Raw genomic sequence first — 24835 nt, forward strand, 5'->3', positions numbered from 1 at the left:
CGAGAATATGTTACGCGGTTAAAATAACGCGTTGGGCCGCGGAGTGATTTGATATTGATAGTGGTGCCCTTCCTTATCGGCCATCGTCCCCCTTCCCACTAAAAGTGACATCAGTTAACGACCGCCAGAATAATCGCACATGAACAATTTGGGGATAGGTTCAATATCCCTAGATTATATAAGAGGTAGTATCGTCCCGCCCTTATGCCGGAGAATATTAATTTATTGCGAAGAATACTAATTTATTGCCGAAGAATTATTACTATTACCATTATCAGGATCAATATCATACTCAATAGGATCAAATCATATTGAATACCAGATTACATGCACTCACAAACCCATAAACTCATAGACCCAATGTGTCATGTTGTTGAACATGCAAAAGGGGTTTATAACAGATGATGTGTAAAACGGAATATCCATAATAACCGCTTCGGTATGGAAACATCAAGGATTATCTGATATCGGCTATCAAAAGCGCGCCTTGCAGGCGTTCACCAACCATCCAACACCAGCCACTACCCCATCGACGATATGCACGCTCTCACCATCCTTCTCGCCGTATGCCTTGACACAACCCGCGCGCACCGCCTCTTCCATCCCCGCCATCCCCGCACAGCCCAGACAGACAGCCCGCACCGGTCGCGACGTGCTTTTCAGCAGCTTCTCCGTGGCATCGACCATGCGCCTGCGGACTTCTTCTGCCGGCGTATCGTGTAATTCAATCGCCGTAAGACCCGTAGTTTCTACGCCCGCAAAGCGCGGCGCCGAAGAGGACGAAGAGGAAGACGGTAAAGAAAACAGCTTGGATACGTTTTCGCCATTAAGCATACTTGTAACAGCCTTTGTAAGCTCTGTTTTCCAGACTGCCCCCGTCGTAACAATCCCAAACGTATCTTGCGCTTGAAACTTGCGCCCACTCTCATATCCCTCCAGCTGAAACGCGCTTATCAGCGTCAACGAGGCTGATATACTCGACTCGAAAATGCCGGTAACATATTTCCGTGTTTTGGACGAGATCTCGCCGCCCGAGACCGATAAAGCCCCTGTCTCCGACTGGCGGGCTTGGGTTTCTAATTCTGCTATCCTCGCCTTTAACATGCCCACTAGCGGATGTGCTGAGTAGCAGGCGACGAGGAAGGCGTCGTATTTGGGGATCAGTGGTGTGACAAATGGCCGGCAGTGGAGGGCTGATTTGACTGAGTCCTCGCCGGAGTTGATGCTCGGGACTCCATCGATGACTTTTCCATCTGGGAGAGTGACTGGTTCTGAGGGGGCAGTGAAGTAGTCGAAATGGATGTCGTTGTAGTTCAGTCTGGCGACGATAGGTTTTAATGCATCCGTCATGTGGGTGGAGGTGTTGGGGTTGATGATGAGGACCTTGAAGGAGGGGGTTTCCACCATTATGGTAATTTATTTTCGATGCGGATTTATAAAATCGATTTTGGGGGAGAATTGGCGTTTGCTTTAAAGAACGACGACCTTGACGGCTGTGCGGAGACGAACATTTGAAGACGGCCGCCGCGTATCAAAACTATATCTCTGCACGTTATCTATGATAAGGTCTTAACTCAAATCCAGACAGCTATGCACTTTTTTTGTTCAAAACATATTTCGTATTTGACATCTATCTCTAATATCTAGAGTCTATTGATCTATTTCTTGAAGAGGGCCGCCTGAGTATTATACGTATACTTGAGATCTAAATGCCAATAGTTCGCTGTAGTAGCCTTGCTCACCAGCCACGCCTCGTCCAGCGCATCCACCACATCCTGAGGCAAAGGTCCCTTTTCCAAATCCGCCAGGTTGCTCTTCAGCTGATCAAAGCTGCTGACGCCAATAATCACGCCGTCATTGCCATCTTTGATTTTGAGTGCCGAGTGGTGTACAGTCCATCGCAGGGCAATCTCGAGGAGGGTTAGATTGTTCTTTACAGCCGCCTTCTCGACGATTTGCAGCGCCTTGAAGGTCTCGTCTTTGAAGTATCGGTCTCGGTACCGCTGGCCGCCATTGTGACTGTCGCTAAACCGGCCCTCCTCGGGTGCGATGTCCTTGCTCTTGATCTTGCCGGAGAACAGACCGCCAGCGAGTGGGTTGTAAACGACGATGTCGATACCATATCGGCGGCATGCGTGGATGAGTTCTGTTTCGATTGACCGTGCTGCAGCCACAGTCAGAAAAAGACCTCCCAAATAAAAGCTGGATATGGGAGAGTAAACTTACTGATCGCATTGTACATGGCCTGGTAGATAGTCGGCCTCACCCATCCACGCTCAGCACACAAAGTCACAATCTCGGCAACCTCAAAGGCCGTGTAATTGCTCAACCCTAGTTCAATGAACTTGCCCTCCTTGTGCAACTTGTTCACCTCCTCGAGGGTCTCCGCAAACGGCACCGAGCGATCCGGGGCATGCAGGTAGAAGATATCGACCTGGTCGGTGCCCAGCTCCTTGAGCGAAGTTTCGAGGTTCACGCGCACATTCTCAGGCTTGTGAGTGCCAGGAACCTGTGGATACGACTTGGTGGCCAGCTTCAGGCCGCGCTCCTTCCAGCCCGTTTGGCGAGTCCACCCTTCCTGCTCGCCGCCAATGTAGATGCGCGCCGTGTCAACTTCGTTGTAGCCCTGCGATTGGAGGTAGTCGAGCTGCTGGTTGAATTCGTCCAGGCTGGTGATGCGGGCTCCCTTGGATCGGTCTGGCCCAAAGGTCATCAACCCAAGGATAATGCGGGGTTTGCCCGTGGAAGCTACAAGAGGCATGTTGAAGGAGTAAATCTAATAATTCGCCAACCTTTCGGTATGTGCTATGGACAAGAAAAGAGAAAAACGAAGGAAAAGGAAATTGCTGCGCAAGTTTCCTTCGCGCAAGAGGGAAGATTACTAATGAATGCCTCGTATCGATAACGAAGTGAGGGGATTCCGTCATTTATCTGGCTACACCCAACAGAGACATATACACATAGCTGACTGGACAGCCAAATCCAGTCATTCGAGGGAATTTATAAATACAATTTCTGAGGAAATATACACACACTAACTATGTCGAAGAAGGACTATCCCCTGGACTCATGTCCGCAATATTGAAGGTCGACGACCATCCCATCGATGAATGAGTCATATTTGGCAACGCCGTTTGGAATACCTCATCCGAGTTCGGCAGCATATCGCCCGTTTCCACGCCGATATCCGCAGCCCAAAAGATGTCGTGCTCGTTCGTTGGATAGTGCGAATCTTGATCCTCCACTATATCTCGAATAGACAGAGCAGACCGCTGCTGCGAAGACGAGGACGAGGACTCTTTTTTGATCTCAGGGCATATCGTCTCGTTGGGAGCAATGCGATGTAAAAGTCTTTCACAAATAAGAAAAGCTCGTCTAGCAGATTCGTCGCACTCGCTAAGTGAATGCAACCAAGACAGTGCTTTTTTCGCCGCGGAGATAACGGCGTTAGGTGACTCTGCATCATGTTCGTCAAACTCAGTGGCACTCTTGGCTGGTGTCCTCGCGATGGTCTCACCGTCTTGTCGCGAGACGATCGTCATGTAGATCAGCAAGACAGTCGCTGCCTGCATAATGAAATGCAGAATAGACCACCACGGGGATGCCTTGGATAGCCAGACCATGTCTGGATGGTCTGGCAGAATGGAAATCAGGTCCTCAGCTGATTGAAGACAGACCCGGCCATATTTATTGCTCAGGCGAAAGGATTTCTCGTGTTCTTTCGAATTGCCCCCAATGTCCTTGGATCCGGTTAGGCACGGCCGAGTAAGAATCATCCGAGTGCCAAAGTAATTCAGTGCAAGAGAGACCTGCTGGGAATTGCTTGTGTTGATCAACAGTTTATCCTGGTCTATGAACTTTAACGGCGGCGTTAAGCAGCGTAGCCATGCATCCATCTTTTCCATGTACAGACTTATTCGTCTTTCGATTTGCACCCATTGATCCCCGGGGATTTCAGGACTATAAACCCGATTCGTTATTGCATGGGTGGTTACCGCTAAATCGGTCAGATGATAGAAATACAGAGCAGAAGAATGCTCAATCCCGCCTAATAGTTTTTGTTTCTCGCTTATCTGCTCTTTGTCTTGATACAAAGTCCAATTGATGCAAGACTCGCGGTACTGAGGATCCTTAAGTAGGCGCCAAACCTCAGGTAACCCATACATCTCTTCTTCGAACGGGAGTGGCGGATACGCCGCCGAGGAACCGTCACCCAGACATGAAGTTCGGCTTGTCATAACTGTTAGGAGGTTTTCAAGATAAAATATCGATGACCAGGTACGGATTCGCGCCTCCATTGAAACCGGATGGATGCTGCTCGGAGAGACGCGTAAGTCCAGCCCTAATGCAATTGCGGACCGGGTTGCAATGCCCACCATCTTCCATGCTCTGCAGTATAGAGATTAGCTTCTAGTATGAAATTTATCAAGAAGAAAGCAGATAATTAGGAGAGGACAAGATACCTATTGATTTGAGCCGAGCATAAGAAGTAAAAAGCAAGAAGCGATTCTACCTGCACTTGTTGCAAATCAGCATGCTCATAGAGAATATTCTCACCACCACTCAGGGCCTTTGCCCGAGAGAAAAATATCTTAGGAGAGAGCTTCGACTGTGCTTGTTGAGTATATTGACAAGCGATTCCGCCAATAGCAAAGATTATATTGAGGATAGCTAGCCAACGATTCCCCGGACGAGTCGTAGAAGGCTGAGAATATAGATTGTTCATTTGCTGCGAGAAGAGCGTCTTGCGAATAATAGGGAATGAATCACCCACTGAATCCAAAAAGGCGCCAAAGAGCTTGTCTGCCAGGTCCTTGGGAGGTAATTCATACGGGTTTCCGTAATCGTCGGACTCGGAGAGACGGATCTCATCCAAGTGATAGCTAACTGATGATAGGGTAGCGTCATTCAGTGTCCGCACCTTTGGTGGCGCATCTCTCAATTCCTTCAACCCTTCCAACCATGAAATTTCGGAGTTTTTGCCAATGAATCCTGTCGATTGGCTTCTCTCATCTCGATTCATGTCTTCATCTACCGCATCCAGAGCACCAAGGGAGCTGGCCAAGGAAGATGTAGATGATATGTTAGAGTGTGGCGATTCATCCCAGGATGATTCCAGATCAGGCGAGTCCTAGTGATCTCTCCGATGGCTTTATTAGACTCTGTTACAAGAGAATAGTGACAGGGGCATATCAAGAAAAGAAGGGATATAACGGACCCTTAACGCTTTCTTTATCCGCCGTTTACTCCATTTATCAATGTTGCCAGCAAGATCTCCCAATAACCTTTCATAGCGTGCCGCTCTTGTAAGAAGCGCCTTGTCACGCACGCGCTTGGAATCACTGTACTGACAGGCTAGTTTCGATTGACCACACTGTCGACAATTCGGTCTTTCTCCGTTGCATTTTCTTTTCCGTTCTCTACACGGTTCGCAAGCCCTAGAAACACGCTTTTTCTCGTAGGAGGTTTGGCTTCCATATCTTTGTGTAAACCGAGGTATAGGTACTTTTTCTGTCATTGAAGACATGATAATGATCTCCCAGATACGGAGGTGGAAGTGGAACGGAAATGTCGATTTCTAAATTAGTGTTCAGGTCGTAAATCCATTGGGCATTCTTGAGGTTATGGATTGCCTGCGCATAATAGTCATGCTAGTGTGAAGAAGCAATATCCTGCGTTGAACCTATATCAAATGAAAACAAATGACAAATGATTTCGTATTTTGCGGGGTGGAGCAGTGGCGAAGTGATGCTCTCAATGTTGGAACCAACTACCCGGTTTCTTGTATAAAGCGGGTTCTCGGCGCCAGTCTGCATCGACGATATGACGTCAACTGGTACATGCACTCATGCAGCTATACTACGGACGACAGGGCGTAGGAGAAAACAGGACATAAATATGGGAATGTTACTGTACAAGGATTACTCTGTGCTGATCCTTAACTTTTCATTTGCGAATAACAAGCGCCACATGTAGCGCCAAGCCAAAATCTAGACCCCGGATTAGACAAGGTTAGGTTGGGTTCATATGGAATAAACTGGTTCCTTGACAACAATTGTTCGGATTAGATAGGCGAGAATTGAAAGACATCGTTGATTCGTTGTGCGCTCTCATTTTGTCAATTTGGCATGACAACCCTAAGATCCGGCTGAGCCGATGACATTGAATATTGCCCACGGAGAATCTTGATTCTAGACTTTTATTTATATTTATTTATACAAGTACAGATCTTCTTTTCGTTAGGGATTTTTTAAAGAAACCTCACCGTCTTGAGAAAGCTTTCTTACCGCATCATCTTACACTTTAACCCTAACCCCAACACTAGGGTAGGTCATTAACCCTAGCGGTAATACGTTATACATGTAAGAGAATAGAAAAGGAATTTTACGAATCAATTAGTTTCAATTCCAGTAATTCACATTTTCACGGTATCACAGTCATCACAGTCATCAATTGATATTCTACGTAACAGAATCAACTTGGCCTGCTCGAAATACGTTGAATAAACCGGTGTAAAAAAGACAAGGAAAAAATAACAGACCAAATAAGAGAATGAAATTAACTTCACCACGCGGTCTGTCCTCCATCAATTATTAATGATGCGCCAGTCATGAAGCTACTCGCATCGCTCAACAAATACAGCGCAGCTCCCCTAAATTCCTCCGGTCGACCCAACCTACCCAGCATATTCTCTCCTTCCCACACCTTCTGGGCCTCAGGATCTTTCTCCAGGATTTGCTCGACCATCTTGGTAACGACATGTCCAGGGCAAATGCAATTGACACGGATACCTGGCTTTCCTGACTTTTCTCGCGGTCCCCATTCCATGGCCAGACTGCGCGTGAGCTGGATGACTGCAGCCTTGGAGGAGTTATAGACAGGTGCACACATGCCCTTATTCGCAATGATACCGCTGATACTCGCCACCAATAAAACCGTGCCCCGACAATTATATTTCATCATCTGCTTGGCGGCTTCAGTGGCGCAAATGAACAGGCCGGTATAGTTGATGCTCATGATCTCGTTGACGTCGTTCTGCGAATGTCCGATTGCGCTATCTATATGGTTGATTCCCGCCGCGGCGAGTAATCCGTCAAGTCGCTGTTTCTGATCGGCAATGCGACTCATGGTCTCTTTCACGTTTTCAGCGTCTCGTACGTCCATGCATCGATAATGCAAGGAGCCGCCGTATGCTGGGTTCGCGTGTTTCTGGGCGTAGATGAACTCGTCATCGGGTTCAGAGAGACGGTCGAGGCAGTGAACTAGTATCAGTAGTTAGATATTATATTTAATCCGGGGATAGAGCTGGTAGCCATGTTCAGCAGCATCTTGGTAGCTTACCTTGAGCGCCTGCTTCAACCAATGCTTCCGCCATGGCCAGGCCTAACCCTCGCCCACCCCCAGTTACTGCAAAGACCTTGCCTTGAAGATCAAATTCGCGAAAACGATTTTGCGTTCTTACGTCCTCTGGCGTGGGTAGAGGCTCCTGAATGGGAGCACTGGCATTGGTGGCACCGTTTGTCATGTTTGTGCTGCTAGGAGACATCTTCTTTCTGTTATGATGAATAGAACCAAGTCTGTTAATCCGTTGCCTGTTAAAATTTTAAACATTTCCCGATAAGATGTCACAGATTAATAAAATATTGTTGAAAATGGACTGGTTGGTTTTGCGGGCTCCAGCTTCTTACATCACCCCCAACAAGTTTCGGGGACATGTTGACAGTCCCATGACAATAAACGTCACTATTAAACCCCATTATATGCATATGTTGGATAATAACCTACTAGAGATAATATCCTATGAATCTAAACCAAAGCTTTTACTGAAACCAACTATCTTATCTAGAGTGGCGCGCCCCATTACAATGACGCATCTCCACAGCCTAGTCCTGGTAAACGAGACATATGCACTAGCTAAAGCTAATCCCCATGCGAAACTTGTTGATATAAAGAGAGAGCTATTGGTATTGGTATTTGGTAGTGGTATTGTGTTAAATAGAGTTTAGACGTCATCCGCAAACGTCAGTTTGACGTTTATCGCGCGTCCCAGAAAATGCGGGTAGATTATATCCATTCAATCATGATCCATCGAAGAAATGGCTGCTAGCTACGTCACATCACTGTAGATCGATAACAATCGGGGTTAGGGTTTCGCAGCCCATTTTGGGGACCCTAACCATCGCAGCATTAATAAAAGTTGTTGTCTTGTTCTCACTATTCCCCGTGAAAATATGCTTCACTCTTGTGAGTGCTATCATGATAGTCATCCATACGACAGAGCCCCATCCCGCCATCACTTTTCATACGCCATCTGTACGCTATCTAGCCGCACATCTTCGCGCCCATGTAAGGCATGAATATGGCCGAATACACTTAGACGAGGTTGAATATGGTAGATTTCCTCTGCGAGGTATGGATATCCAGCACGGTGGAAGTCGCGCCTGTCCAGGTGAAAGTGCGGCGGGGCCATGCGTGACAATGACTTGTAGCTTTCTATCCAGAGAGGTAAGATGTCCTTCCAATTCTGAGAATTATTTGGGTGGTACTGGAGAGCTGAGATTCCGTACACGGACTGCCGAAACTCGTAAGACTTCCGATGGCTTCTAGATGTATTGTCAAAGCGAGTGTATATTTGGATGGGACTCGTCCAAGATACTGCAGAATCTGCGGGTGTTGGACGAGATATGCGTATATGGTTGCTTCCCTAGAAAGAATACCCTCACAGGGCTCTTACGCCATACGAAATACCGATCTCTTAATCTTGATTCTTGAAGACTATAACCCAACCTACTTAAATTCACTAAGCACAAATTCGGGCAGAGAATTATCTAACGTTATAATATTAATCATAAAATTCATATGGGCTACCAACTAATATCTGGTTATTAATAAAAACTTTTGATCAATAATCTTGAACTGTATCCCTAAAAGCCGTGGTCCTGATCCCAAATATCCTAAAGTACATATGTAGATCTATAAATATAGCCTTAATCCACGATATTAGAGCTCATAGAACCTACATAAATTGAATACCATACATATTTAGATTCGTCAGACTCGTGTAATTTTACAGTCCCAAGAATGACTGTCTCAGGTTCTCAGCTCTGGGAATACCCTGGTAGAATAGACCAAGTCTTTGCGGTAAAAAGCAGCTCAGCCCTCTCCCTCATTGTCTCGGGATCAACGTAAACCTTCATTTCCATTGAATCTTTACCCACATCGAAGACCCGAAATATCACATATATCGAATCTGTTTGTCCTGAGCCCATATGACCATTAGAATTTGCTTGCATCTGATATCATCACTCGTTAGTTTTGTAAAGAAGTTTGAGGGCGACTTTTTACCAGTTCATATTGAGATCTGCTCATATAGAAGGCATTTTCACAAGGCCCAGTCGTGGATTTTACTTCCAAAAAGTACCGTGGTCGTTTGCCGGACCAATCTGAAGTATTTAAATAACCCTTATCTACAAGGAAATTTGTGAGAATACTCTCAGTGTCGTCATACGTGATATCTGCCGTTTCTACCCCGCGCCAAGGGCTGAGGGTTGCATAATCGTCGTGAATTGTCACATATTTACGGAGATTGCTTTTCCAGTTGCTGCGAGAGAAACCTGGTAAAGTCGGAGTCAAACGTGACAAGACCTCAAACACCTGCAATTTGCTATTAGCTTCCACTTAAATATTAACGGGATATCCTGAAGCTACTAACGTAGAGCTCCCCTGCTGCGCCAATCTTCTTGTCTCGTTCAATCTTTTCTGACGAACGAAGGCCAAAATATTCGCCGTTATTTTCAGGTAAGACGGTAGGCAGACTGCGGGCGAGAGCCGCCATATCAAATGTGCCCCTACTAGGAAAAGCAGCTCTTCTTGCCGAGTTAACAGCACTACGCAGAATTCTGAGGTACTCCAGGTCAACTTGATTTGACTGAGCAACCCTGGGCGATGATGGAATGTGAGAACTTGTGGTTCCCCGCCCTGGAGTGATTGTTAACGGGTTTAGGACTCGCGAAGAATTGTATCCTGATCTTGCACTTACTCTCTCCATTTGAGATGTCGACTAGGTTGCCATGCGAGCTTGTATTCCGAACGTTCTGAACCGAAGTATCTCTCTCCAAGTCACTACCACCCTGCGATCCTGTCGAAATATATTCTTCTTCAACTGGTTGTGGAAGGACAGGTGAAATAAGATTTGGCCCATCATTCACTGAGTCATCGGGTGTTTCGACAGACATAATTCCAGCGCGATTCATAGTCTCTGATATATATTTGTTTTGAGCTTGTATAACAGTACATATTGCATTTATAGCTTTGTCGTTGAACTTTTCGCAGATCCCCGTTTTTGGATCTGTCATGATCCATTCTAAAAGGGCTTTGGGCATTCTGTCAAGAAAACATTGGTACTGCATATCTTCATCACGCGGAATATAGATTTTGAGCCCATCTTGGTGGTCTTGGAGATGTAATTCGCTTCTATTCATTTCAACTTTGATGACCCTTCCATCTTGACTAAGGTGAAGTTGGGAACTTATGCCATCGGTTTCACGGACTTCGATCTTTTTGAGTTCATCATAAAAAGGCTGTTCGCCACTCTGAACACGAGGACTTCCAAAATGGACTGCAATGCTAGGATATCCAGGTCAGCTTGATTTTTTTGAGGATCATCAAGGTTAGCGAGCTCACCGAAGTAGACCATGTGCTTTTAAGGCTATGTCTCGATCATGTGCGACTAATCTTTGGCTATCACCACTGCATAAACCAGATATTTCTTTGACAGACCGTGACAAATAGCGACTTTCCAAGCCTGTCCATCGCAAAAATGGCTCAAGTCGTAGTATATCGTTGACCTCAAAGTCCAAAATATTGGACTTACCAGAGAACAAATATAAGAGTTGTTCACGATCCGCTATAGCAAAGTCTGTTTCCGAAGAACGCAAATCAACACCTTCGCCAGAGCATTTGATCGGAAACACCTTTCTTTTCAGGATTTGGTTTGGGCTGGGATGATTTTCCTCTTTTTTAAGAAGAGCGTTTAGTTGCCAAATTGAGGTTTTAATGTCTTGGATGGAAGTCTCTTCTGCCCCTTGGTCTGCCAGTTTATCAACTACCATCTCTAGTGTCAAGGTAGGGACACCCAAAAATTCGACAAAAAAGTCAAACATGTCCTCATATTGTTCACGGATAGTTGTCATCCCCTTAATCCCAGTCGTTGTGGACCACAGGCATTCAGAAACAGAATACCATTCATATGTAGTACCGTCATCACCTGCAACATATACGAGCAGCCCAGTCTCGAATTTCTCCCTTAGAATTGTAAGTCGTAGTGTCCCATAGAAAAAATATAAACAGTACACTGGACATACCGAATTCTAATTCTTTCAGAATTGTCAATATGCAATGTTAGATCATGTATATGCTTGTAGATATCGCAGATCTGATCGAAATCAGGGTCTTCAATATCTTGCATGCTCGTCAACTCTTCTATTAGGTCATCTACATTCGCATTCCGAATTTTGAGAATGCCACAAAATAGAAAATTGAAATATGCATTATTCTCAACGTTCTCATAGCGTGACTTTAGAGAAAACTTTGTAAGCATATGAGTAGGCGCCTCCCACAGACATTCGTCAGGTTCCGCCCAACAAGCCGCTTGAGAACCAATTTCGGGAACATATATAAGTGATGAAATAAATGCGTTTCTATGCTCTAGATTAGAAACCTTGGATTTATGAATAGATATTGTTGTAAGGGGCATACTCAATTTCCTGACGACATATATCTCGATCTACAGACTCACGATACCGAGCCTCAATTCGACTATACAAATCATAGATTCTTGTCTCCTTTTTTAGCTCGGAGGCATCAAGGTTTGAAAGGTGAATATAAAGAAGTATTCTGAGATAAAATTCGACGTCTGACTTGAAGTATCCAAAACCAAGCCTTGTTGTTAGCACCTGTAGTTTGGACAAGGTTGCAACATTGCTCAAAGTAGCTTCTATACGAAGCCATGGGAAGAATTCGGTATCTTCGAAGAATCTGTTCGCATTTTTGTGCTCATCTATTTGTAAATATGTCCTGCCAAGTGGGTGCATGGTGCCGTTTGCACAAAGAACTTTGAGCTGCAACAAGTCTTTCGTCAGTCTTGGAGTTGTGTTAATTTTCTCACTGTCACTTTCTTTCCAGTTCTCGAGAAGAAATCCTAGGAATTTTTCGGGACGATGTTTAGCCACATAGAGGCACTCATCGCTTAGATGATAATCAGGGGTGAGAAGCGCTCTATTAGAGAAGAGTGGTATGGCATCGCTGATGTGCAACATGTCTCTTAACCACGTTCTCCAACTTCGATGTTCACCTTCTGGCTGGCTCGGAGGGCTTTCCATGTATTCATGATGCATGAATGATACATCTAAACCAGGAACTATTTTTTGAGACCTTGTGTCATGATTAATGGCCTGAAAAAGTTCCTTGGCACCATATGGCTTATCATCAGAAAAGTAGACTATATCGTTTTGTGGCCATTTACATCGGCATTTCTGATCTAGTATGTTCAGGCGGAGGTAGGATATAGAATCCATCTTGTCATTCACCATATTAAGATGCGTAGTGAGGTAGAGAAAAACCAAGTGATTTCGAGAGGTGGCGAAGTCTCGAACAGTGATTGAATTATACTCATATTTGTCGAAGATCAGTTTTCGGGTGTTGGAGATTTTAGGATTTTTAACACCAAGAGAATCGAAGAGTCGTTTCCTTTCAGGGTTCCTCACTGCTTGAGGATCTACCAAGTTCAGGCCTAAATCAGTTGGTATTGGGTGCTGCTTGGCGTGGGAGTAATAAATCGTGGTATTTCGGGATGCCGTCCATCTCCCCCCTATCAACGGAATTATACCAAAACTCCTAATTTTATCCGGATAATTTCGCAGAGCAGAAATTAAAAACTTCGCTAAGCGAGAATGCCAATCCTCATCTGTTGCCGAAGCTTTGACTACTGATTGACTATTCTTGTCAAGATCTAAGCGAACTTTATCAAGAAATTCTTCCGTTTGCATACTTTCAAGTCCGCAATTGTTCAATTTTTCTAAATCTGTGGCTGAATATTCGGATGCCAAATAGCGCTCTGGGTTCGAATCAGAAAACAAGGGATTGCCTTTTCCATCAAGCATGTCGTATTTCAGGCGTCGCATGCCCTGGATCGGGCGCAAGTTATTGTGACTTCGGGTCCACAGAACTGGCAATTTTTGCAGTTTGTAGTAGATTGTTTTGAGTAACTTCCCCCAAAAGTCGTCCCAAGGATAGTCAGATTGTTGGGGAAGATACCGCATCCACAGGTAGCGAAGGGTTGAATGTTCGCAGAAATGCGAAGTAGCTTTGATAAAGGCTTCAGCGATGCCATCGAGAAGACGAATATTTCGAGCTGAGGAACTCTCAATGTCTTGCCTGCTGGCGTTTGTAACAAAATCTGTGTGTATCAGGAACTAACAGGAAGATATATTAGCACTATATAGAAAGCGGAGTTGGTAACTCAACCGAAAATCCCAATTTTCTTATTGGTAAAAACGCGAATACGTGCTGCGGTTGTATGATTGGAATAGATTTGTCATCCAAGGGAAATGCTAGAACAACTTTGGCCGTTTTGTATGCTCCTCGAGAGATCTCGTTTTCTGTATATTTCCGGTTTTCACTCATTGGAAGGCCTTGCGCGATATCCTTTGTCAGATAATAGTGCTTTGAATACACCTCAGCTTCCCCGTTCTTCCGTATCTCGGTCTTTAGGTCAACTAGATTCCCTAACTGGTGATTTATTGAATAGATGGCAAAACTATGTTGTTTGTCATTCTCGTCATACATGGTGACATGGATTCTTTTGAGGTTTTTCATGAAAAGAAGGAAGGTTGACTCTATTTCTTGAAACTGCTGCAGAGTTGTCTGCATGTTGTCGTCCATAATAGAGTCATGGAGGAAAAGAGTGATGCGAGTCATATGGCTAGCTACGGCGTCCTCGGCGTCTTGCCAGATTGGGGATATCATTCCCATTCCGGAGTCACCTTTCTTATGTTGAAAACAAAAAGAAAGGTCTCCGGATTGGATAAGTACCTTCCATGCCACCATAAAGACCGATTTGAACCCGATTCCTTTTTCTCCAGCATATCCTTGGGCGCCGGACTTTGAGCTTTTTCCAATATTGCAAATAGCAACTAGGTTCTCGTACGTGAAGCCATCTTCGTTACATTCTACCACTATTCGACGGTTGTAGACGTGAAAAGAGACATAAGGATCCGTAGACGAAGTTTTAGCCCTGGAATATGAATTATCGTCCGCGTTCTGCAGCAGCTCGAAAACAAATCTTGCACTGCTGTTGTAAAGATTTTTGGCAAGGCTACGATTTATAGCATCATTTTGTCAGACCCGAGTAAGATCCGTGAAGGTGGAGGGATCAAACATACGTTATAACATTGGATCCAATCAATTCATCTTTTATCAACATTGCTACCTCCACCCGGCGACGCACTTCAGTTGTCATTTGATTATAAACATCTTCCCCAAGAAACCCGTGAGATTCAGCGATACTCTCGACTAGCTGACGGGCACCTAGGCGGCCTGAAGACTCTGAGAGAGGCAGCATCCTTTTACAGATGCAGAAAATGGTTCTAGAAGCAGCTTCAATTCAAACCATCTAAAAAAAAAGTCACTTTCGGTGTGTTTGGAGTAAATCGCAAGGTATGTGTTTGCAGGTCAGAAGAATTTTGAAGAAAACTTTTCCATAAAACTAGGGGTCGTTTTAGTATTACCGAGATGCACACTGTACTGAAATGTAGGACAGGCAATTCAAGGACTTTCACTAGGTTTTACAGGGATCATTATCCAGCGATGTTACGTAGGATACCTAGCTACGTCCAAACCGAACTAACATCCGAACAACAGCGTTTGGTTTCTACGATCGTCCTTCCTAACACTGCCTATCTAGCTTCGCGGCAATATTAAGACGATGAACTTAGTGGAGTAAGTACGTGCCTAGTCATCTACATTGCATCCACTTTCTACGCATGGTTCTGAGCTAGCCAATAGGATGCGTTGCATCCAAGTGATTTATGCAGCCAATTCCGGATGTCACATCTCTCACTCGGGTCTAGCAATTCGCAGCCAATAGACGATATTGAGACTTTCTAGCACTGATGCAAAACCATGACTAGATGTATATGTAGTAGTAGTAATCTAGTGTTTGGCGCAGCAGCCCTCCTTACAAGGATCCTGAACCTTCAATGTTGTGACTAAGGCATAGACAAACCAGTCCACCTTCACACTTGAGCTGTCAGAGTGAATGAACAAATAGAAAAAATTTACAATATGTGTTCTTCTGTTGCTATCATGAATCACTTATATTTCTAACGTCAGAATTTCTTTATAGCATAGCAATATTTGACTCGACTTCGATGTTTGTAATTGGACAAGATTTTCGTAAGGGAAATACCTAGAGTTTACTATTAATACTAAGTTAATATTAGAAATTGAGCTATGGCTTGGGGAAAAATCGTAACCTGGTTTACACCACACACCTCTATTCTTGGCACGTATGGTTCTACGTAAATTTCAAATGGTCTATTCAAATGAGATAAGCAAAATTCATTAGTCTGAAAACCCCCAAAATTCTATCAATACTTTATCTAAATTAGTAGAAGCAGCACCGTGATTATGAGTTTATATATGCCCTAAGAATTTCTGTTTAGCCCTTTGGCCCTTGTGGCATAGCTGAAGAAGTTCGTTTAAACCCAACTAAAGTATGCCGCAATGCATTTATAAAAAGTATAACTAACATGCAAATTTCATTTCGAGAGCACATCTGTAGAGCCGTAGACGTTCCTTATTGCTCTTACCTCATATTTTGTCCATGCCACCTTGCAAGACGAGTAGGACAGATGATCGTGACAGGCTTCACATCGCAAAGTCAATATTCGATATATGTGAAAGATACCTCATCAATCTGAGTTGGCACGATCTGTTGGTCCATGTTTGATTATGCTTAGATTGAAAGGGGGAAATTTACGTTCCATGGATTTAACGCAACCTCCGGGATAGCCGAGGCTGAGAGATACCCCCACACAGAGAGGTATACATTTATTAGCTTAAATAGTGCAATAATCTTGAATAAAAGTATATTAAAATGAAGAAATGTTTGAGGAACTTCTTCCGCGGTTTTAAATTAAACTACGTACTTATTGGTTAGAGGCCTGTTTCATTTCTGTTTGAGGCTTCTTCGGGTTCAGCCTTGCGGCTGAGTCGCGGTGTGAAGATGGCGATGAACCCTTTTAAATGTTTAGCACACCCAAAGTCTGAGGTTTCTGGCTTATTGGAATCTCACTTCAGTTATGTTCTCCATTTAGCTTCCATCAATGACAGTATCCTCTCTTTTAGCGCAGCTTTGCGCTTCTTTTGGGTAAGCTAATCACGTTATCATATATGGCACTGTGCGCTAATGATTAATACCAGCTACGCTCAACAGCTAAATATCACCAACATTGACCCCAAACATTGTTTCGGTAACTCCACTCTCAACATCAACTGCGACGACTCTCAGTGGTATGCCGCTCTCAACATCTCTAGCGTCGTACAACCCGGCAGCACAGCACCAGGAGATGGGTGATCATAGGTCGCAACCGACATGTTGTCTGGACTGCTCCCCTTGTCCGACAAGCCCTCTGAGCATCGAATGCCCTATCTTTATTTGCGTTTACGGCATCACCGGCTTCTACTCCTCCTGGCAACGCTATCTCTTCATCGCTAACATCGCCCTTGCCGTGATCGCCATTCCCCTGACCGTGCTGCGCGGCATCGCACAGATCTACGTAACTATCATGGGCTTCATCTCCTCCATCGTCATATATACCGTACTCACCCATCGGAAAAACTTCTCTGATCCGTCGCAGGCGGCGCCGCAGACTGTGTTTGACGCGGAATACTTCCCTGCCTGCCAGTTTTTCTCGGGGTGCTGGATACTATCCATCTGGTGGCTACTCCTGCGCAGTGGTATCAAAGGAACTGCTATCCTACCGGCTGGAAACCGCAGCACCGGGCCGCACGAGTTTGCCTTCGATCCAGCCGCGGCGCGGGGTTCCTTTCAGCAGCGCCTGCAGACGGCGATGCTGTCCGCGGCCATCCTCGTCCTGGCGATCATGGGGTTGACAACCGTGGCGGTCGTCGCAATGGATCTCAGCGAGTAACTTGATATCTCCGCTGTCGTGGTTGCGTCGGCATCGGAGTACCGTATCACGAGCCCGTGTTACGCGGGCGCCGGGGGATGATAAACAAGTGGGATGGTTCGCCTGGCAACATCTTCCGCCAAAAAAACGAGCTTCAGCTCGTGGCATCGCCGACACCTGTAGAGATGACGGAAAGCATAACGGCTGAGAGCCTGGCGTCGCGGAGTTTATCGATTGCGCGGCCGTTGAGATGGTGGGAATTCGCGACGCCGCTTCTTATAGTTACCGGGGCAGACTTCATTTGCAGTGTTGGGTATGTGGTCCTCGACGGTATAGACTCGGAGCTCGCTGTCTTCCCACCTAACCTGTTAAGAGTGACCCTTCTTGGCTCAGGCATTGCTTCGTTTGGCATAATAGAAAAGCGGATACTAGACAGCGGGATACCGCAGGCCGAGATATTTAGACAGATAGGCCAGTGGGCACCGTGGGCAGCATCCATACTTGTTGGTATTGGAACTGTGGTGTACAGGTTGTCCGGGCTCGATAATGACAAGGACCAGTCTAGGAGGACTTTATTTGAGCTTGACCACAGCCCGACCTGAGTTACCTACGAGAGCAATTTCACGGGTTGGATGCGATGCTACGAGGTCGAGATTCCGTGACAATCTCGCCTTTTATCGTGGAAAGCCGCGGAAGGGAGCACAAATGGGGACATCGTCTAGTACAGTGAGTCTTAGATGCGATTACTTCCCACGAAATAGTTTAATATCAGTAATTACTAGGTCCAACCCTACCAATGTATTTTAACACATTATAACTAGTAATTTAACTTTCCCCTCCATTACTTATTCAGATATTAAGATTAAGATATTGTCCTTTGCTGGGAGAACTTTTACATACAAAAACTCTACGATTAAGAAGTATGGCGATAATGCAGGCCTCCTTTCCCGGTTTCCTTATGTGATATTTTAGTATAGAAGCTGACACTATATATGCTCTTGATGAAACGTCGGGACAAGAAACTACATCTCGCTCTGGACTTCTATTGCAGGGGTTGCAAATTAGACCTTCTTTTTTACAACCAAAACGGCACCGTAGACAACCCCTTTTGTCTTTTCCCGGCCTTTTTCAACTCCCGCCTCTTGCAACAGCCGTTCGATTTCTTTACGAAGAATCCTGATCCCATCTTTATCTGTCCCAGCAATATCCGGATTCGCTTGAGCCCATCGCGTATAGGCGCTGTGGGTTGCCATCATTTTCTCAAACGTATCCATATCGGCTTCTGGAAGTCCAACAAAAAAGGGCTCCTCCTCAGGCACCCAGTCCTTACGGAAAAAGGTGTGTTCATCAAACTCGCTGACTGGTTCTGTTATATTCCATGGCATTGGAAGATCGGTATACCGGGTACGAGTCATCCAGTTACCACGTTCATAGTAAGGCTGCAAATAACGGAGAAGATAGTCGTCCATGGCAGCCTGGATAGCTTCTGAATTGGGCAAAGATGGATCCGTGCGGATATCACCGCTACACCAGATGGCGACACTGCCGCCAGGCTTAAGTACTTTTGCTGCTCGGAGCCAGAATCTAGGCATGTCAAACCAGTGAGCTGCATTGGCGATTGTAATCAGGTCAATGCTTGAGTCCTGAAGCTGGCCAAGGTCTTCGGCGGTCGAAACCTCATAACGGATAGGTTCAGAAGTGGCCGAGCTGCCACCTAGGGAGCGAGCAGTCTTGATCATACCATCAGAAGGATCCAGACCAATGACGTGAGCAAAATTCACGCCGAGAGAGCGAGCAACATTGCCTGGACCACAGCCAACGTCCAAAAGAGTGTGTAGCTTGCCGTCTGTAGAGAGGTGCTGGTCAAGAACGGTTTGATATACTTTGGGGTGATAATCGCGTCGGATCTCAGCATAAGCCTTGCCTTGCTCCTGATTGTAGGAGCTGAATGTCTTTTCAGCAGGAAAAGGCTTAGTATCAGAGTTGGACATTTTGGGTCAGAGATGCTTCGTGCGTATGCGGTGATGAAAAGAAGACAAGGGTATACAGTCACGGTTCACTTTAAGCTGCGTAATGGTCAGTTCTGGAAGAAAGCTTCTAGATGATGAGGATTGCTAGAGTAATGGCAAAGAATAAGGAGAAATAAAACAACACACTGGCGATGGGGAGGCATTTATAGGCGACAATATATGGATTGGCCAATAGGCGTTCGGCTTCGATCATGGATGCGCTAGTCTCGATTCAGGCCACGACTGCGAGCTCCGGCACTAAGACCGAAGCAGAACAAGAGCAGAAACGTAGAAAGAACAAATATACGATGAAGATTGGATTATCTGCAATTTCTACATCCGAGCCCTTCCTTGCTGAAGTCAGAAATCTGAGAGGACTAATGAAGGATAACACTTTGAACATCATCATCGGCTGGTCCAATCCTGGCCCAAAATTAGCTTCGACATGGTGTACTATGGCGCCGTAAGCAAAGGATGCCATCGCTGTCGCCAGCGAAAGATCAAGGCACGTTCCAAATACACACCATACTTTATGCAATATCCTTTGGAGGTAAAACCTAGAGTTATAAGCCCCGCAGGTCTAACTCGTCAGCTTGCTCTAGTGCGATCAGCGCAAACCCGGCTGCCAGAGGTGTGAGAAATCTGACATCGAATGCCCCGGTTACAGAGATCTGAATCAGGTCCTTTTTCGTCTTGAAAATAGCCGCATTATCCGAAGAGCCTGTAAGACTGAGCAGCCTAACTCAGGCTTGGTACCGGCCAAAACGACTTTGAGCCAAGACAACCCGCTACCTAATAGTTATCTTGAGGAGATTCTTAAGTGGTTTCATTCCGGCATAACATATCCTCTTCTACAACCGGTTGATGAACTGGGTGCCAATTTTTTCTTTACCAAATACACGTATAACTCACCCCCTTATGATACAGACTACCATGACTGGCTCATGCAGTCGTACCTCGACGAAGGACCCAGCCGGGCTTTAAGAGCGGGAATTGAAGCTGTAGGATTGGCAGGAATATCGAATACTTCTTCCCATGCGCCCTACATAACACGCAAGTCTAAAGAAAAGTACGGTGAGGCCATGGCGGTCGTGAAGGAAGCTTTAAATGACCCCGTTCGAGCAATGGAGGATTCCACTCTGATGACTGTATTGCTTCTTGGAGTGTTTGAGGTAATTTCCCAACCCCCACTGTGTTAGAGAACTGTTTGATTCTGATTTGATTTTATATCATTAACTTTGAAACTTGGGATCGATTTCAATACTGGACTGCCCATGTCAATGCGGCTACAGCATTACTAGAGCTTCGAGGTCGACAGCAATTTGCTCAACAGCGCGGGGCACAACTTTATATCCAGAGTCGATCTCAAATTGTAAGTCTCACCTATATAATCAATCGTAACTGCGGCCTAAACCAGTATAGCTTCTAGCCTGCATGCAGGAGGAAATCGCAATACCCCCAGGTTTAGTACGAGCAACTTATGATTTTGAAAACAGCGGGATTAGACAACGCTGGCGCGATCGCAAATATGCCAGTCCTGCTTCCATTTCTGAAATTTCCTTTCGAACGGCCAATCTCCGCGCTGCCCTACGAACTGGCGAAATCACCAATCCTGAGGTCATCCGCAAGTTGGCGCTTGAAATTGACTCCGACCTCGAGTCCTGGGGAGCAGTGGTTCCACCTAGTTGGCACTACAAAATTATTGACGATCCAAACGCAGCTGTCGGAACTTGTTTTGTGGGAACGAGGCACATGTATCCTGAGCACTGGATTATCGAAATTTGGAACAATTGGCGTGTCTTACGCATCCTGGTGAACCATATAGTAGTGCAAAACGAGGCTCGGTTAATGCAAGGCAGTGAGTCCAAGAAGCTAGCCGCGCTCTCTGTGATTAGGCAGCTTTCCACGGATATTTGCATTTCGGTTTATAGCTTTACCGGATCTCCACGTATGATTGCTTAACCCCCTTTTGAAAGACTAGAAATTGCAAAGAATAACCTAACTCTTTAGGTATGATATCCCTCGTTCAGCCACTATATGTGGCGTGTCTCGAAGAGCACAACTCCTACAACGTTCGTTCTTTTGCGGTGGAGCAGTTGAGTAAAATTGCTGCCTCACTGGGTATTCGACAAGCCGGATTACTGGCCAGCATGGTTTCAAAAAGCCTCGGCAGCAAGGATTTCTCACCCGATGTTGCTGTTGGGGAGTCTGTTGATCTTACTATTGCGTGTCCTCTGTCAGATTCAAGTCTTTGGGAAAGATCCAGATGATTTTTCAGGCGTAATTCTGTGCCCCTTAAGGAAGTAATTGAGAACCGTTAAGACTTTCAGTAATAAGCGACGTATATGCCTGTGATTTGCTCGTCTATCTAAGCGACGCACTCTGTCAGGTTGATGGTTCAATAGTCTGTAATACATTTGTTAATATAATATCTGCCTCTGCTGTATGGCTGTAAGCCAAAAAAAATAAAGGGAGGCGTGGGCAGCCCGCAATGTAGGTGTGGTTATCGTTCAAAGCACTTTCCAAATGACAGATGAGATATACAACATTCCGTTATTTAAATAAGAATTACGTGTAATATTTCCATTTGAGTACTTTTGGGTGACATGAAGCTTCGGGCTGCTCTATGTGACTGCAACTCTGCCACGTCGAACGATGACCGCTCCTCCCGCTGATGACAATTTCTACCATTGATACAGGGTTTCCAAAACCAGCATCACTATCATACTCTTTGGTGTTATCTCCCAAACCCGAATTTTAAGAGGATCCATTTGCTATTTTTTCACACATATATATGTTCTACTCACGACTGGCGTAATAACATCATGAGAGAGGTGAAAAAGGTGGAATACGGAACAATGGTTTCTCTCCACGCTTCACGCGCCAATAGTTCGTAGATTGAAACAGATCCCAACAACCCTTGATTGTCAAGCCCCATGCAGATGCAAAGGAACTTGTTACCTCCCAGCCAGTAGGATCCCAAGAATCTTTCCAAACTAGAATGCCTGCAGTTCCTTCTATCGATCTGCACAAGTCTTCGCAGAGCCCGTATTCATCCACAAAGGACTCAAGGGTAATCAAATTATCGCGCATTTGTGGAATAGGGAATAGATCAAGCCATGGGTGATGTGGAGTGGAACGCTGGAGTGCAGTCGGCTGTAGGCTAGGAGGGGAGGAAACTATTTCATCGCCAACCTGTGAAGGGCCAGCAATGCAGAAAGGAGACAAAGCGTCATTGTGCATCTGGGTCTGTGTATACCCCAGGATATCAATATTGAACATTAGAGCCCGGATCAAGTTTAGTTGAGTCAGGCCTAGAAGAAGCTCCGTGCTAGGGGAACCGGTTGCGTAGTGATCATAAGTTATGCGTTCTAGTAGACGAAGGATCCATTTTGCCGGTTCTGAATAAATTCCAAGCATGTATAGATCCTTCATACATGCGAAGTCGGTAATACAGTTGCCGACACTCGTTGTAGGTGCTCTTGTCAGTTGGTCTTGACTCCCTAGGATTTTCAAGGCGGATCGTTGGCGCTGACCTAGAACTAGGAGTAAGTCACTCATACTGACAAAGAAAGGGTGGAATTTACGGCGCTCTCTCTGGTTCAAGCGATTCTGCACTCTCTTCCTTCTCTTCGGATCGGTGACACCGGTCCAATCATCCAACAGTTGGAAAGCAACATGTGGTGGGATGCGTTCTGAAAAGGAAGCTTGCGCAGGGATCCAGGCTGATAAATTGCGGTGAAGATCCATCTCCATGTATAGCAACGGTGTGCATGCACAGAGGCGACAATCATCACACGTTATAGTGGCTGTGGCGGAGAACTAGATAGCTCGGGAAGTCGTGTAGCTGCTCAACGGCGGAAGTCGGCGGGCGATCTAACTTTACGGATCCATGGATCAAAAGGCATATGCAACTGTCACCCAGCTGCATTAGCGTAACTGTAAATTAGGGATATTAAACCAATGGAGACCTATAATCTATTATTAAAGTATAGGGTCCGCTCCACAGCGCTTACGAATATGCATCATGATTCCCAAGAATGCACACAACACACATATCTGGAGTTCGCCTCCATACAACACGGTTCAGTGCCAGGCCCAGGTTAAATATGCAATTGAATTTTCCACGGAGATAAACGGGGTGTGGATTGTATCAGGAAGCTTCCCCGTAAAACCGAGCGTCTCTGTCATGCTTATCTAGATATATAAGGAGAGTCAGGTCCCGCCTGTTCTCTGTAAGGCACCAAAATACTTCTTTACTTCGTCAGTACTTCCACATACGTTCTCGTACCTACACTCCTATCATGTCTTCTCGATACGCTGCAGCTTATGAGCACCCGAATGGCCCAGGAGATGCGCGCCCGACGGCCGAACAAATTGTCCAACACGAAGGTCTCGTGGGAAAGTGGACAGACAAGGTGATCTTGATCACGGGCTGCTCTTCGGGCATCGGAGTCGAGACAGCTAAGGCGTTATCGAAGACCGGGGCAAAACTATATCTGACAGCACGAAGTCTCGAAAAGGCACAAAAGGCCCTCGGAGAGCTCGCAGAGTCTCCGAATGTCCATCTCTTACAGCTTGACCAGGAGTCTCTGGACAGCGTTCGGGTTTGTGCTTCTGCGTTCCTAGCTCATAATGACCGATTGCACCTCTTGATTGCAAATGCGGGTGTCATGATGACTCGCAAAGAACGCACGAAGGACGGGTTCGAGCTTCAATTTGGAGTTAATCACCTGGCGCATTTTCTCTTGATCAATCTCCTTATGCCAGCTCTCCTTGCAGCATCTACACCATCATTTCAATCAAGGGTAGTGATTCTGTCCTCGACTGGTCACAAATTCTCCTCTGTCAATTTCGAGAACATCAATTTCGACGGTGAATTTGACGCCATGAAGGCATACGGGCAGAGCAAAACAGCAAATCTGTGGACTGCAAACGAGATCGAGAGGCGATATGGATCTAATGGACTCCATGCCTTCAGCGTTCACCCGGGAGCAGTTACAACGAACCTGGGCCAGCATATGTCAGAGGAGGAGATCCAGGCCATAACCCAGGACCCAGATCTCATGGCCAGCTACATGAACCCAGCACAGGGTGCTGCTACTAGTGTGTGGGCGGCTGTGTCGAAGGATCTCGAAGGCCAAGGGGGGAAGTACCTTGAAAACTGCCAGATTTCAACTCCACACGACGCAGCAGGTGGATTCTGGGCTCCAGGCTATGGCCCGCATGCTTTTGATGCGGCCGGTGCCACACATCTGTGGAATGCTTCATTGAAATATGTTTCACTCGAATGATCAATGCTTGCATGTGTTTTAGTTGTTCGGAGTTACTCCACTCGATCACGTAGTGAATACAGGCTAGTGTTTGACTAGTATGTATTGAAAATCAATACTTTTGATTCAAAAGTTCTAGCGGCATAGATTTCCGTTGTATTTACAGTAAAGGTGGTACGTAGACTTTCAATTATACTACTGTATGAATGACATAACGGGAATGTCGCTATTCTGGATGTATTCTGATTACCTCTTAGTGGACCTTGGCATTCAGGTTCTACAAATAATTGAAGTGTAGGGCTAGCACCAGTTTCCAAGAGTCCTGTAATGATAATGATTATGCCTACATCAAAAGAGTAGA

At 45.6% G+C, this 24835-nt stretch overlaps 12 protein-coding genes across 12 annotated transcripts; 4 read left to right on the forward strand and 8 right to left on the reverse strand.

Annotated features, from left to right (window-relative positions):
* Positions 1-40: 40 nt before the first annotated feature.
* On the reverse strand, positions 41-1498 carry BGW36DRAFT_376255 (putative hydantoin racemase). The gene is made up of 2 exons (XM_046215860.1): positions 320-1498; positions 41-262 (listed from the first exon to the last, which is right to left on the reverse strand). Exon 1 carries the CDS (start codon positions 1405-1407, stop codon positions 475-477), a length of 933 nt encoding a protein of 310 aa, XP_046072982.1. The 5' UTR covers positions 1408-1498; the 3' UTR covers positions 41-262; positions 320-474.
* Positions 1499-1658: 160 nt separating this feature from the next.
* BGW36DRAFT_293955 (putative aflatoxin B1-aldehyde reductase GliO-like protein) lies at positions 1659-2761 on the reverse strand (the record flags this gene model as incomplete). The annotated part of the gene is made up of 2 exons (XM_046211046.1): positions 1659-2164; positions 2227-2761. The coding sequence occupies 2 exons, from the start codon at positions 2759-2761 to the stop codon at positions 1659-1661; spliced, it is 1041 nt and encodes a 346-aa protein (XP_046072983.1).
* A 571-nt stretch (positions 2762-3332) lies between these two features.
* On the reverse strand, positions 3333-5509 carry BGW36DRAFT_272033 (uncharacterized protein; the record flags this gene model as incomplete). Its single annotated transcript, XM_046210151.1, has 4 exons — positions 3333-3476; positions 3534-4389; positions 4464-5131; positions 5162-5509. Coding segments are annotated over 4 exons (2016 nt in total), but the record flags the coding sequence as incomplete, so codon positions are not given.
* Positions 5510-6564: 1055 nt separating this feature from the next.
* Positions 6565-7525, reverse strand: BGW36DRAFT_295043 (putative short-chain dehydrogenase; the record flags this gene model as incomplete). The annotated part of the gene is made up of 2 exons (XM_046211144.1): positions 6565-7262; positions 7342-7525. The coding sequence occupies 2 exons, from the start codon at positions 7523-7525 to the stop codon at positions 6565-6567; spliced, it is 882 nt and encodes a 293-aa protein (XP_046072985.1).
* A 647-nt stretch (positions 7526-8172) lies between these two features.
* Positions 8173-8599, reverse strand: BGW36DRAFT_376262 (uncharacterized protein). The gene has a single exon (XM_046215861.1). The coding sequence runs from the start codon at positions 8468-8470 to the stop codon at positions 8294-8296; it is 177 nt and encodes a 58-aa protein (XP_046072986.1). The 5' UTR covers positions 8471-8599; the 3' UTR covers positions 8173-8293.
* Positions 8600-8889: 290 nt separating this feature from the next.
* BGW36DRAFT_376264 (uncharacterized protein) lies at positions 8890-14722 on the reverse strand. Its single transcript, XM_046215862.1, has 9 exons — positions 14442-14722; positions 13525-14374; positions 11758-13472; positions 11364-11699; positions 10684-11304; positions 10040-10626; positions 9713-9978; positions 9346-9654; positions 8890-9293 (listed from the first exon to the last, which is right to left on the reverse strand). Exons 1-9 carry the CDS (start codon positions 14618-14620, stop codon positions 9099-9101), a joined length of 5058 nt encoding a protein of 1685 aa, XP_046072987.1. The 5' UTR covers positions 14621-14722; the 3' UTR covers positions 8890-9098.
* A 1783-nt stretch (positions 14723-16505) lies between these two features.
* BGW36DRAFT_448494 (uncharacterized protein) lies at positions 16506-17391 on the forward strand. Its single transcript, XM_046221750.1, has one exon. It carries the CDS (start codon positions 16575-16577, stop codon positions 17211-17213), a length of 639 nt encoding a protein of 212 aa, XP_046072988.1. The 5' UTR covers positions 16506-16574; the 3' UTR covers positions 17214-17391.
* On the forward strand, positions 17378-17914 carry BGW36DRAFT_460426 (uncharacterized protein; the record flags this gene model as incomplete). The annotated part of the gene is made up of 1 exon (XM_046222090.1): positions 17378-17914. One exon carries the CDS (start codon positions 17378-17380, stop codon positions 17792-17794), a length of 417 nt encoding a protein of 138 aa, XP_046072989.1. The 3' UTR covers positions 17795-17914.
* Positions 17915-18161: 247 nt separating this feature from the next.
* BGW36DRAFT_376266 (S-adenosyl-L-methionine-dependent methyltransferase) lies at positions 18162-19309 on the reverse strand. Its single transcript, XM_046215863.1, has one exon. It carries the CDS (start codon positions 19181-19183, stop codon positions 18254-18256), a length of 930 nt encoding a protein of 309 aa, XP_046072990.1. The 5' UTR covers positions 19184-19309; the 3' UTR covers positions 18162-18253.
* Positions 19310-19646: 337 nt separating this feature from the next.
* On the forward strand, positions 19647-21553 carry BGW36DRAFT_460428 (uncharacterized protein; the record flags this gene model as incomplete). The annotated part of the gene is made up of 5 exons (XM_046222091.1): positions 19647-19751; positions 19804-20373; positions 20430-20573; positions 20624-21149; positions 21212-21553. 5 exons carry the CDS (start codon positions 19647-19649, stop codon positions 21469-21471), a joined length of 1605 nt encoding a protein of 534 aa, XP_046072991.1. The 3' UTR covers positions 21472-21553.
* Positions 21554-21779: 226 nt separating this feature from the next.
* Positions 21780-23028, reverse strand: BGW36DRAFT_376268 (uncharacterized protein). The gene has a single exon (XM_046215864.1). The coding sequence runs from the start codon at positions 22955-22957 to the stop codon at positions 22025-22027; it is 933 nt and encodes a 310-aa protein (XP_046072992.1). The 5' UTR covers positions 22958-23028; the 3' UTR covers positions 21780-22024.
* Positions 23029-23357: 329 nt separating this feature from the next.
* Positions 23358-24598, forward strand: BGW36DRAFT_376270 (uncharacterized protein). The gene has a single exon (XM_046215865.1). The coding sequence runs from the start codon at positions 23506-23508 to the stop codon at positions 24493-24495; it is 990 nt and encodes a 329-aa protein (XP_046072993.1). The 5' UTR covers positions 23358-23505; the 3' UTR covers positions 24496-24598.
* The last annotated feature ends 237 nt before the right edge of the window (positions 24599-24835 follow it).

Source organism: Talaromyces proteolyticus (assembly GCF_021365285.1).
Source record: "Talaromyces proteolyticus strain PMI_201 chromosome Unknown BGW36scaffold_5, whole genome shotgun sequence".
NCBI lineage: Eukaryota > Fungi > Ascomycota > Eurotiomycetes > Eurotiales > Trichocomaceae > Talaromyces > Talaromyces proteolyticus.

What these genes read in the sequence shown, in the direction of transcription:
- BGW36DRAFT_376255 (XM_046215860.1), bottom strand. Translation starts at nt 1,407, where the DNA reads ATGGTGGAAACCCCCTCCTTCAAGGTCCTCATCATCAACCCCAACACC.
- BGW36DRAFT_376262 (XM_046215861.1), bottom strand. Translation starts at nt 8,470, where the DNA reads ATGGCCCCGCCGCACTTTCACCTGGACAGGCGCGACTTCCACCGTGCT.
- BGW36DRAFT_376264 (XM_046215862.1), bottom strand. Translation starts at nt 14,620, where the DNA reads ATGCTGCCTCTCTCAGAGTCTTCAGGCCGCCTAGGTGCCCGTCAGCTA. An exon ending in TAAGAAAATTGGGATTTTCG is followed by an intron (nt 13,473 to 13,524) that starts GTTGAGTTACCA and finishes TCTTCCTGTTAG; the next exon opens with TTCCTGATACACACAGATTT. An exon ending in AAAGCACATGGTCTACTTCG is followed by an intron (nt 10,627 to 10,683) that starts GTGAGCTCGCTA and finishes TGGATATCCTAG; the next exon opens with CATTGCAGTCCATTTTGGAA.
- BGW36DRAFT_448494 (XM_046221750.1), top strand. Translation starts at nt 16,575, where the DNA reads ATGCCGCTCTCAACATCTCTAGCGTCGTACAACCCGGCAGCACAGCAC.
- BGW36DRAFT_376266 (XM_046215863.1), bottom strand. Translation starts at nt 19,183, where the DNA reads ATGTCCAACTCTGATACTAAGCCTTTTCCTGCTGAAAAGACATTCAGC.
- BGW36DRAFT_376268 (XM_046215864.1), bottom strand. Translation starts at nt 22,957, where the DNA reads ATGGAGATGGATCTTCACCGCAATTTATCAGCCTGGATCCCTGCGCAA.
- BGW36DRAFT_376270 (XM_046215865.1), top strand. Translation starts at nt 23,506, where the DNA reads ATGTCTTCTCGATACGCTGCAGCTTATGAGCACCCGAATGGCCCAGGA.